At 32.0% G+C, this 12555-nt stretch overlaps 2 protein-coding genes across 2 annotated transcripts; one reads left to right on the top strand and one right to left on the bottom strand.

The window, feature by feature from the left end:
• Nucleotides 1-1904: 1904 nt before the first annotated feature.
• On the bottom strand, nucleotides 1905-6113 carry LOC130824522 (uncharacterized). Its single transcript, XM_057689562.1, has 5 exons — nucleotides 5904-6113; nucleotides 3831-3912; nucleotides 3275-3388; nucleotides 2278-2379; nucleotides 1905-2187 (listed from the first exon to the last, which is right to left on the bottom strand). The coding sequence occupies exons 1-5, from the start codon at nucleotides 5993-5995 to the stop codon at nucleotides 2140-2142; spliced, it is 438 nt and encodes a 145-aa protein (XP_057545545.1). The 5' UTR covers nucleotides 5996-6113; the 3' UTR covers nucleotides 1905-2139.
• A 1534-nt stretch (nucleotides 6114-7647) lies between these two features.
• LOC130823385 (uncharacterized) lies at nucleotides 7648-8592 on the top strand. Its single transcript, XM_057688004.1, has one exon. The coding sequence runs from the start codon at nucleotides 7648-7650 to the stop codon at nucleotides 8590-8592; it is 945 nt and encodes a 314-aa protein (XP_057543987.1).
• Nucleotides 8593-12555: the final 3963 nt, after the last annotated feature.

Here is a 12555-nt window from a genome sequence, read left to right as displayed (position 1 = left end):
AAAATAATCAAAGCAATTTATTTTTAAAAAAAATTAAATATTATGCCAACTCATATTAAGTCATCTCATGATGAGACTTATTGAGATGGTCTTAATAAAGAATTTGTTTATATTCTTTGAATACAAATTCTTGTTAGACCATCTCTAATTGGGTCTGCCTATAAAGAAAAAAGTTGAATAAGTTACTCGATGAACATTGAGGATATTGTATGTAGGCATTTAAGCTATTGTAAATATTGCACGCTTACTCAATGGACATTAAGAGTATTGTAAGTAGGATTTTAAGATATTGTAAGGATACGGTAGGTATGCATTTAAGGATGATATAAGTAAGCATTAAAGATACTGTAAGTAAGCATTTAAGGATAATGAAAAGAGGCATTAAGAATATTGTAAGTAAGCATTAAGGATACGGTAAGTACGCATTAAGGATGATGTAAGTATGGATTAGGGATTATGTAAGTAGGTATTAAACTATAATGGATTGGGCCTGAGAGACAATCTCTCAAGAGACCGCTTGTTCTTTGATTACAATTCATAGGCTATTTAAAACATCAATTATGTGAAAATCAAACTCAAAATCTTATCCGATAAGGTGGTACTTGATCTGCAAGTGAGACAAAACTACTTTTTCTCATCGATTTAAAATTTACCAATCTATACACAATACATCTATATATCTATACAATTTAATAATAAAGAAACAATCAAGACATACGTCGACTTTATAATAAAAATTTTCTACTCTTTTCATGTTTTAATTAGGCAAATATTTTTTAGCATATCATTAATATTTTTTTATTAGATTTGTTTAAGTTATTAGTTATAAAAGCTTTTAAAAATATATCTCATTTACTAATTGTTTTACCATATACAATCAATTAAAATATATATAGTATCTTTTAATTATAATGAATAATTACCAGATAACATATTAATTATTTCTGCAATAGAAAGCCAAACTATCTTGGCTATGTAATGGTGATGACAATTTCATACTATTAGCTTGTTTTACAGTTTTTTTAGGTATCATCTTTAATGTAAAAATTCAATATTATTAAATTTATCTCTATTTTAAAGCCATACCATATTTAATACCCCTTGGAGGAGATTGTATGAAATAACCATGTAATAGAGAACACTTTAATGTTAGATCTACTTTATAATGATTGTGACTTTTTCCACATACAAATTTGTTTGATAAATATTATTATGTATTTGATCGCTTCTTACTCCATTGTAGATATCATATGACATTTTTATCAATGAATTATAAGGTTACTTTCAAAGAGAAAATCCTTAATGTAAAAATAAGGCTTTGAATCGTTTATGTCTTATAATCTAATGATTTTTAGGAGGGGATGGGCCCTCTATAATGTCGATGCTACAAGGTTTGAAGTACTTTACTAACACTAATAAAGATAGATTTTTCTTCCATCATACTGGCATGCACTCTTCGGCCATTAACGACCCGTTTGGTAGATGGTAATAAACGGTGGTAATGGAAATGAAAAATCAGTGTAATTTTGGTTGAAAAAATTCTTGGCTACCTTGATATTCATGCTTATCCAAATTCAATCATCTCATTTTCTTCATTTTCTTCATAAAATTCATTCCAATGCATTACCATTGAAAAAGATGGTATTAGGTGGTAATGGAAATTTGTAAATAAAAAAACTTTTTTGTGATCAATGTTTCATTACCATGGGAATGATATGCAACTTTTGATGAAATTTAATACTATAAATTATTCCCATTACCAACATTTAATACCACTAACCAAATAGGCCCTTGGTGCCTGGTTTTGTCAATGGAAAGATCCCTTTTGGGTACTTAGCCAAAATCTAAAAAAAAAAGTCTATCTTTATCCACAAAACTCCTAAAATTAGATTTGCATAGAATACACAAAATAAAACAGAGAATTATCCCTGTCATTGGATACTTTGTTGGAAAAGTCATAAAAAATGAGTCTGATTACATGAATCATGATAAGAACATATACAAGAAATAAAAAGAATGTCAAATGTGAAATTTAATCGTTCGTACATGTACAACGTTCATCGGTGTCGATATGATTGTATGTATAACTTCAAATGCCGGTAATTTGAAGGGCGCCTTGCACCTGGCGTCTGGAACTGTCTATGATCTCATAAATAAGTTCAGAATAGCATGCCAATATCCATCCAACTGCCATACAACAGTTTCCAGTGAGTTACATTCAAATTGCAATATCAAAATGCACAATTGTAAAGTGAAAACTGTAAGAAAAACACATACCTGACTCAAAATACCCTTTCCTGTACGACCTTCGATGACTAAACCAACCGTGAGACCGAGCATTGCCCATGCTCCATTAATTGCCTCTATCTGACGTCTTCTCTGCAATCACAAATCAGAATGTGTTCAGTTGGCTCATCTAGCCTCGGATAAGTAGACCAACCGTGAAACCAAGCAGTGCCCATGAGTCTCGGTGGTCCATTGGGGTGACCGCGCATGATTATATGATGGTGCGTACTCTTTTCGATATTATAAGGGCAAGATTTAGATTTAAAGGGCGGCTAAAATTGTTAAAATCCGTGTATACACTGTCAAAGTAAATACTACAAATTCTATCCAACACAAGCTCCCACCCCCTACCCTACCTAGTGCCACAACCATTATCATATGCATCATCATCATCATACAATCATCATCATACACAGTGTCTCCCACTCAAAAGAACTATGATCAGGGTTTGGGGAATGAAGGAAAACGGCAACTAATACCGATGAAGGAGGATGCAGCTAAAGAGTCTATTTCCTCTAGAACTAGAGATCTCATAACACAAACAGGTCATCATTCGTTCTTATTTCCACTTTAGTCAACTTAATTACGATCATTTGCAACAGTCACAACTAATCCTAATCTAAATTGGTATTGATTTTGGGCCATTCCTTGTTTCTCTTCTGTGCTCCAGTCAAATCCAACTTTTAACAATAATTCTGAACAAAACTATGAACAGGGAAATCATGGAGTGGATTTTAACACTAAAGAATGAAATCTCAAGCTGCTTTGATTCTTTGGAGCAACTCACCCTCCAAATTAGAGGGCACGGTTGAAAAATTTATGCTATGCTACTTGTTTCAAATCACACAACAACGTGTTGACCTAATTGTCTTTAATTCAGAATGAACATACAAATATTTCTCGGTACCTTAATGGTTTCACTTGAGCAAAAAGATATTTGACACCACTTTATGCTACTGATAAAGTACAAACAATGAAAATCACAAACCTTAAAATTTTCTTTTAATTTAATTTCTGCTAATTGTTTCGCAGCTAATTTCTTCGCTTCCAGTGGATCAACCATTAGTACTTCTTTCCTAAAACTATCCTTTCCAGATGATTTCTGCGAAACAAAGAGTAGTTCGTTGATAGAGTTGTCATGCACAAATTTCCTTAGTGAAATATTAGAGGGAGAACGGAAACGAATGCATGCATGTGCAACATAAATTGGCACCTCAAAAACATAGCAGTAAAAGATATAAGGCAATCATGCTCTAATCAACACAGCCTGCGCTAAAGCTAAACATATTTTCTAGAGAAGGATAAGGTGAAGTCATATTTAAACCATCAAGAAGCATAAAACGCTCTAGAACGTCAAAACCAACACTCTATTCACTCTTAAAAAAAGTGAAATTTTAAAAATGGATTTGACAAAAGTTTGATTAACAGAGAAACTTCAACTAAAATTGCCCAATTTTTGTGTCTAATTTGATCCAACAACAAATCACATACCTAAGCAAACCAACTAAACCCCTATTATACAAGATAAGTCCTAAAATGCATACATCAGGATTGGCTAGCATACGAAATGCATGGCCTCTCGTATGTGTTAACAGTCTTGAGTGCTGCTTCCCCACCAAATGCCATCTGAAAAGAGTAACCAAAAGAAATATACAATTCAAGATAACCATCTCAAGAGAAAATAAAGAATAGCGTCACAAAGTGAAACAGAATTCACATTTTACATAGAGTTGTAGCATCAACTACAAAAATAATTCACAAACACAAATGAATATCAATGTACTTTGAACCTATATTAGATTTCATTACTTAAAGGCAGAATGCAGCACCGAGATATTTGAGCTAAATTATTGTGGAAACGTTAAGACGTTTTTTAACATTGCTAAAGTCATTATCCTCCTCCTACCCTATATGGCATCCAAATTGCAAACAATGCCTTCCAATTAGCATAACTTCAAAGAATTAAAATGTTACAGCAACGCTACAGTCAACAGGCCTTTAAGATAGAGGTTCTTTACTTGTTAAACCTACTAGGAAAGACTTCATACATTCAGATCTACTTGAGCTATAAAATGAGTGAAAACATCATTGCTTCAAAGGAATAGAAGAGCAACATGGAAGAAAAGTCGCATGTTAATCCAGTAAACCAAGAGGCAATTCAACAATTCTACATCTCCTGTATTCTCATAAGCATATTGAAACCAAACAAAGTGATCGAGTTCTTACACTCACAGAAAAACAGAAGCTCCATCCTAATTAACATCAACTATTAACAACAAAAGGTTCTATCTAGTTATCATAGGATGTGTTGCCTTGTTGGTAAAGGATGCTAATAAAGAGACATGAAAGCTAAATTTGTTGGATAAATGGACCTTTAAAGGCTTAAAACGGAAAATAACACAACCTTATGAATGTGACCGTTTGGACTTTAATCATTTGCCATTAATCCTTAAGTTGGTAATCTTTCATGATTAGTTGTTAAACCCACATTGATATCTCCAACAACTATATTTTCATTTGGGGCGATTTGATCCTATTAAATCACATCTATACACTTTAACTACACTTAATCAGGTTGAAAGTGCCTATAAATTGGTATTGTTCCATTCACTTGTAGACACACAATTCAGATTCTACTCTTTTCTTCTTTAATTCACTTGTGCTAGAGTGGTATTTGCTTAACACCTCAAATAGTGAGTGTATATTGCTTTTGGTTGGTGTGTGAACTCTGGGAACGTCCCTTCTATTTACACGTGAGATAGTCGGGAAATAACTTTCTTAATGCAACCACAAGTTCATGTCACACCATACCTTTCCTTATCAAACACGTGTTAAACACAACTCTAAACACATATCTCGTATACAAATGTTATACATATTACTACTTCTAATGCGTATTGATGATTGTAGCCATAAGAGGACCTTGAGAAGACCTTGAAAAAAGTCTTTATTTCTAACAAAGTTCATAAGGATAAGACACACAAGGACCATTAATTCTGAGAATTTTTATGAATTTCATTAGATAACTGAACCCAAAAAATTTTCAACAAGAAATCAGCATATACTTATTTTAATTAGGTATTTATTTGAATCAATCAAACTAGTCCACAACACTCTATACTTCCATAACTCAAGTTTGCAAACCAATTCTGATCAGCATATGGTTATGAAGTACCATCATTTAACCTACATTCTGCAATTTGCAAGTTGCTACAACATTTCCAGGGACTTGATCGAGTATCGGAAGTACACAGCCTTATCTTTGTAGTAACAAAGTGGGTCGTTTCGATTGACTCTTAATTCCAAACAACGTATGTAACTCGCTTAAATAAGAAGTCCACAAAATTAGAAAAAGAATAATCCTTTGAAGGCAGAAATTGAATTCAATTTCCTTTTAAAACTTCATGAGTTGGGATGGGAAAAACCCTAAGGGGACAAGAATTGAATTTCAACTTTTGTTTTACAGAATTCCTCGACAAATTCAAACATGGGCAAGAAATACTTGCCCTCAATTGTATAATCCAACATCAAAATGTGCTCATTTCAAAGAAAACAAATACAAATTACCCAGAAAAACAATCAACGAAAGTGAAATGAATAAGTAAAAAATGGCTTACACCACTACGGACGCAGAAGGTTGGGTAAGGAAGGAATGGCGTGGAGTAGATGGGACAATGCTGCCAGTAATAGGAAAAGCTGAGGCTGCCATTTTTCAATAACTGGTTCAAGCTATTTTCTTTTTGTTCTGGTTTTAAAGAACCGGGTTAAATTACTTTATGAGGCCCCTAATTACCTATGGTTCTATTACGGCTCTAGATAAGTCATATGTTACATGGGGTTCGATCATCAAGGTGGTGTATGTTTGATGGACATGTAACGTGGATTTTGGTATTCGATTTCTTTTAGTACTAACTACTAAGTAGGGGTGGAAGTTCGGTTTGTGGTTTGGTTTTTCATAAAATCAAATTGAATCAAATCAGACGCAATTTAAATCAAATAAAACCGAATTAATTTATGTCACTAATATTATACCCTCTAAGCTTTTTGTCATGAAACTTTGGGGTTGTGGATTGGAAAGTGAGGGATGGCATATGAAATATTCTTATTCGCTAAAAAGTGTTGAAAGTGTGATTTAATTCGCATTTAATAAGATTGATATATATATATATATATATATATATATATATATATATATATATATATATTACGAGAAATAAAACAAACTAAAGAGTTATTATAAGGGTTTTATGTACCGTCGAGTTGAAAATTGATGAATCTTTGAGCATACAAACCCATATATACTTTTCGCACATGGATCTAGATCTATTTGATTAATAGATCCAAGTTCCCTACCACAAAGTATAAATTTCATACTAATAAACTAACAATGTGTTTGTATGAAAGAATTTGGAAGGAAAAAAAATGAAGGAATTTGGAAGGAAATATTTTCTTTATTTGAATAACAATTTTAGAGAAAGAGGAATTTGGAACGAAAGAAAATGAAGAGACTAATGTTTCCAATTTTGTTAATAATAACCAAATCTTTTCAAGAGGAAAAAAGATTTTAAAGGAGAATAAACTTGTTAAGTAGAATTTTGCTAATAACTAAATTTTACCAAATACTATTAAATAATCGGTAAACAAATTCAGTTGGTTAAATCAATTCATAGAATCAGCAAGTCAAATCAACGCCATTAATAACTAACAACTATTAGCTCTCAGTTGTTTTTCAAACACCCTATATCTAAAATAATATGATGAGATTTCCTTTATTTGGAAAAGGTTGGCTACTTTCGATCTTTCCAAACTCTTCTTTCGTGGGAGCCACCTAATAATAGTGCGCTAATAGAAAAGAAGGTCTTAGTAAATAACGATTATTTAAGAGGTTAATAAATCACCCTTATGTGGTAGGATGTGATAGGGTGAGAGTTTTGTTATTTTAATTTATCTTTTTTGATTTTTGTTTATTTTAATATTATTATTTTTATCTTTTTTTATTTTTGCTAATAGAGTTGCCTTGTAATGCTCATTGGCTATTGGTTAACCTATGCCCATGTGACTATGTGAGAGAGTCAAAAATTGATTACATGTCTAACCCAAAAACATAAAGAAAACAATACAATCGGAGAAATACAGTGAACTATGTCAGGTACACATCTAGCCATGCCATGATGATGCGATTCTTATCACAAAATCCCCTTATTTTAGACCACTTTTTTAGGAAAACAACTTCTGATTAAATCTCTAATCCCATTCCTTCCCAGTTACCACAAATTACAACTTTATACACCAAAAAATCCAAAATCGCCGCAATTTCAATCGCCTAAATATTTTCCTAAATTACCAATAATCACTAAAACTATGCCAGATGATGAAATCCCTACTAAAACCCACAAATCTCGCTACCTTTTTTCAATCTTTCTTGACTCATTAAAGATCATCTTCTTAGAAAATCCTAAACTGTTCTTGATAATCTACACATTTACTACTTTTCCACTATCTATTCTCCTTACTTTCTTTTCGATTTCATCTGATATTCGCTTCCTTAAATCGCATCTCAATAGGCTCGAATGGCTGTATCATGCTGTTCCGATTTGGATCGAGGCGGCTAATATACGAGACGAATCTAGAGCTGATTCTCGTAAGCTTCTTTATCTTCGATTATTCTATGGTGTTCCTATTTTGGCTCTTTCTTTACTGTCTTTGGTTACTATTGTGAGTTTAGCTTATTTTGGTTGCCGTAAGAAGAAGAAGCTGAGTTTGAGGGTACCCATGGCTGCCTTCAAGCTCAGGTGGGCTCCCCCCTTACTTACTTGTATGGTCAACTTTATCTTATGGGTCGGGTGGAGCCATTTGGATCCGTTTTTCAATGGAGTCTATATCAAGTATTCATATTACTTAATGGCGGTGCAGGTTATGGTGGAAGTGTATATGATGGCCGTGATGGGTGTCGGGCTTGATGTGTCTGTGATTGAGGGTCGGGTCGGGCTTGGAGCGGTTATTGCCGGGTTTCGTTTGATGAAGGGGAAGAGGGTTCATGGGTGGATTTTATCGGGCTTCATACTGTTAATTTCGGGCTTTATAGGTAGAGAAATGGTTGGGGTGATGAACGGTGGGGATATGGAAGTTGGTGATACGTGGACGGCTGGGATGAAGTTTGGAAGTTTGTTTGGATTGGTGGTTTTATTAGGATGGTTTATCTTATGGAGTAATGTGATAATGGTGGTATATTATTTTGAGTGTAGAAAAAGAAATGTAATTAGAGAAGATGAACAATTAGATTTAATTGATGATTATGACATTTAATGTCTTTTTGCTTTTTTCTTTTTGCTTTATATTGCACATGCTTTTGGCATCTTGTTTTCATTTATTTTATTTTTTTTTAATCTTTTGATTCATAATACTACCTCCTATTCAACTTATGTGTCCCATTTTCTTTTATGGTCAAGTTATTTTAATTGTCCCATTTTTATTTTTGATATAGGTTTTTGACTTTTATGTCCTTAGTAGTTTTATCTTATTTTCAATTATACCCTCCATTACCCATACTAATTTTCCCCCCTTACATTAAAAACCCATAATATCACTGTCTTTCCTATCCTTAGGGTCCCACTTTTGACTCTCCTTAAAATCCGTAAAAAGTCAAATGGGACTCCTAAGGTGAATAGGAGGGAGTATATGATTTTTGATCGGTGTTTTTTGGCAAAAGTTTAGGAGAATATGGTTGTTAATGTTTTGATGATTCTTAATATATAAATCTCTTCATTATATTTTTCGGTTTTATTTCATAGTTATGCTTGAATAGTAACGACTATTTATTGTTATACCTTCTTTTATAGTAGTAGTATTCTTTAAATATTGAAAAATAGTGAAGTTGAATTTTGATTGATAGCATACTTTTATATATTAATTTTTTGTTATTTCTTAATATGTACATTTAAAATATTTAATTTATTAAAGTCGTGCATTGAACTGTGTAAAAACTGAAAATGTAGCTATTTAAACAAAATTGAGGATAATACTTTTATGAGTAATATGAAAGTCGTGTTGAGTTGTGCTCGGTGAGAAATTTATGGATAGAGCTAACTATAGAACTTGTGTCTTATTAGGCTGTCTATATAGTAAAATTATGTAAATCATGTCTTGTGCGAAATTGGATAATAATATCCAATTTCGCAATTAAGTCATGTTTTAGACATGTCATATTTGGGCGGCCTATATTTCTTCTTTTGATTAAGGCCATAATTTCTATTCTTATCAAGTATGTAACGTTTGATATTTTTTGAATGGCTAACTTTTGAAAAACAATTACAATTGCTAGTTGTGACATTTTATTGTTCTCACTATGTGAAACCTTTGAAAGGATCGAAAAGAACAAGGATGAAAGAACAATTTCTTGATTTATTTGGCGGTCTCACTACATTTAGTCACTTACTCTCATAAAAAGAAGCTACTTGATAGTTGATACTGGCTACGTTCTAAGAGCCTAAGAAGATTTCTGGTATAAGGAATAAAAAGGAAATGAAAAGAAAATTTTTAAGGAAGAATATGAGAAATGATAAGATGTTTTGTTGTTAATTGTTTGGTATAATTATATAACGGAAATACTTTATTATTATATTTATCTTTTATGTGTCTCATGAAGGGTATTTATAGTCCATTATTGTGCATGAAGAATGTTCCTTCTGTTATTTCATCAATCCCCAAAATTCTCTTGCATGCCACTGTTGTTGTCTTTACGTGTTGAGTTCTCTTTTAAATTGATATGGTGCTCTTTGCTTCTATTATTAACACATGTCCCATTAGATTGTAATAATCCTCAACTATGGACAAGTGTCCTCATAATCGCACGTGACCTTCTCATGCACTAACATTCTTATTGAACGTTCAATGCTTCTTCAATCTTTCCAGATAAATGTTGGCAGATCTCCTTCTAATTTTATTATTTTCTCCCGGATTAACGTTAATTTAATCAACCTAGATAATTTTTGCCAGATTTACTTATGACTAATATTTTACAAATACAATTTCAATTGTCAGTTTCATATTATGTATTTCATAGATAATGCATATTTTTATATTGGCAATTTTGCATCTAGTTGTAGACAATAAAGTGAAAGATAATTTATATCTTGTTATGTGCTTTTAAAGTGACAAGAATAGCGTCAATTAGAGTAAAAAAAGTGTTACCGGAGCTTTGAGAGTAAAAATAAATTGGAGAAATCAATTACCAAAAGGAAACGGAAATGGTTACCTATTAACAAACGCAAAGTAATGGATTTGCTCATCCATTTCCTTTACTTAATCCAAAAAAATGCTTACCAAAACACACCCTAAAAGTATTCATTCGAGCCATTGCATGGTATTGGGTCAAGAATTAATGATCATATCAAATTAAGTCTTGTTTTAACATTAATTTTTTTATATTATTGTACATGTGTTTCTGAAATCAAATTAAAAACTGCTTTGATTATAGAAAATTGGTAAAATATGAAATCAAATTTGTTCTAAACACGTCCATCTGTCTCTTTAATTTTACCACACAACATCCATGTTACGCATGTTATTACATGAGTAAGTATGCGTGCACATTTGACACATAAACAATAGACACTTGATATTGGAATAATAACATGTTGCTCTTAACATAAGCAAAGAATGAAGCTTGACGGTCTGCAAAATAGCATAATGCATTGGTAAAATTACAACATGCATAACATATAACTCATCCTTATCCTTATCTTAAAAATAATGCCTATTCTTGGCTATGGTATTAACTCGATAAGTAATATCTACTGCATTATTCCAAAATTTCATGCTGAAACCATTTAGCTTCATTACTATTGAGCATTGCCCAAATTTTCCAACCTTCTCGGGCCTCAATAGTCACTACTCATTAAGGGACTACAATGGCTCAAATCATAAATACGCACTCTACCATTATAAAATAACAGCTAGTCTTTTGAGAGACTATCTCTTTAAGAAATGTATCTCAAGCTCAACCCATTAAAAATTAATGTTTACTTACCGTATTCTTAATGCCTACTTACATTATCCTTAATGTCTACTTACCGTATCCTTAATGTCTACTTTCAATATCTTGAATGTCTACTTATATTATTCTTAATGCCTAATTACAATATTTAAAAAAAATATATATGGGCTGACCCAATTAGAGATGGTCTCTCAAAGAGACCGTCTCTCACAAGAATTTGCGATAAAATAACTATAATATAATTTTCCATTTCAAAACAATTAGTAACCCTACGTAAATGACATTTACGGCCCGTTTGATTTGTGGTATTAAACGGTAGTAATGAGAATGATAATTAATGCAATTTAGGTTGAAAAATCCCTTGGCTACCTAATGGCTATGCTTGTACAACTTTAATTATCTTATTTTCTACATAAAATTCATTCAAATATATTATCATTGAAAGAGGTGATATTAAGTGGTAATGGAAATTTATAAACAAAAAAATTTTTTTTAATCAAAATTTCATCATTATGGAAATATCATTGAACTTTGTCTTTTTTCCCTTCCCCATCCTTTTCTTTCTAAATTCTTATTCAAACATAATGTTAAAGAAAAATTTTTATCACCTTAAAAAACTTAACAGTGTATTTGAAAAATATTTTTAGAAGAAAAGAAAAGGAAGGAGAGAGAAAAAAAAAAAAAAATTAAATTTACAGTCCAAATCTTTTTATAGTTGTGAATTATTGGTGATACAAAATGCAAGAGATTTCTTTCCTCCAAGTTCGTTCCTTCCATTTCTCTCCTCTCCCCTAACCTTTTTATATCCAAATGAAAATTGTTATCCTTCCATTTCCCTCCTATTCCTCCCATTCAATAGTGTAAATTTTGCACATCTTCAAAACAATTTTACCTATTGTTCATATTATACTTCTTCATCATTATCATCATTATCATCTCAATGAATCGCGTCCAAAACATAGCGAACTTAATTGTATACACAATAACACTAACCATAAGCAAAAGTGCAAACTTTATCCCTCCATTTCGACAATCTCATAATCGTCAAACCAAAGCAATGATGGCTCATCATAAAACACTCCGATCTCTCCCTCAATAAATTGAATAGCGAAAGCATTTCAAAGAGTCAGTTATTTACCCGAATAGAACCTCATATTGTTTACATGTATATGATCAATCTGATCATAAAACTCAAGGCTTAAGAGTGGTTAAAATTTTGAGAATGACAAAATGGACTAACTCACATGTATAAGTAGACGTCCAAACACGAACAT

The sequence above is a fragment of the Amaranthus tricolor genome, chromosome 9, assembly GCF_026212465.1.
Source record: "Amaranthus tricolor cultivar Red isolate AtriRed21 chromosome 9, ASM2621246v1, whole genome shotgun sequence".
Classification (NCBI taxonomy): Eukaryota; Viridiplantae; Streptophyta; class Magnoliopsida; order Caryophyllales; family Amaranthaceae; genus Amaranthus; species Amaranthus tricolor.
Note: the sequence above shows the minus strand (reverse complement) of the source record. Positions and strands in the feature narration are given on the sequence as shown.

Coding starts and splice junctions, on each gene's coding strand:
- LOC130824522 (XM_057689562.1), bottom strand. CDS start 5,995: ATGGCAGCCTCAGCTTTTCCTATTACTGGCAGCATTGTCCCATCTACT. Junction 2,380..3,274: donor AATTAAAAGAAAATTTTAAG/GTTTGTGATTTT, acceptor TTGTGATTGCAG/AGAAGACGTCAGATAGAGGC. Junction 2,188..2,277: donor GAAAGGGTATTTTGAGTCAG/GTATGTGTTTTT, acceptor GTTGTATGGCAG/TTGGATGGATATTGGCATGC.
- LOC130823385 (XM_057688004.1), top strand. CDS start 7,648: ATGCCAGATGATGAAATCCCTACTAAAACCCACAAATCTCGCTACCTT.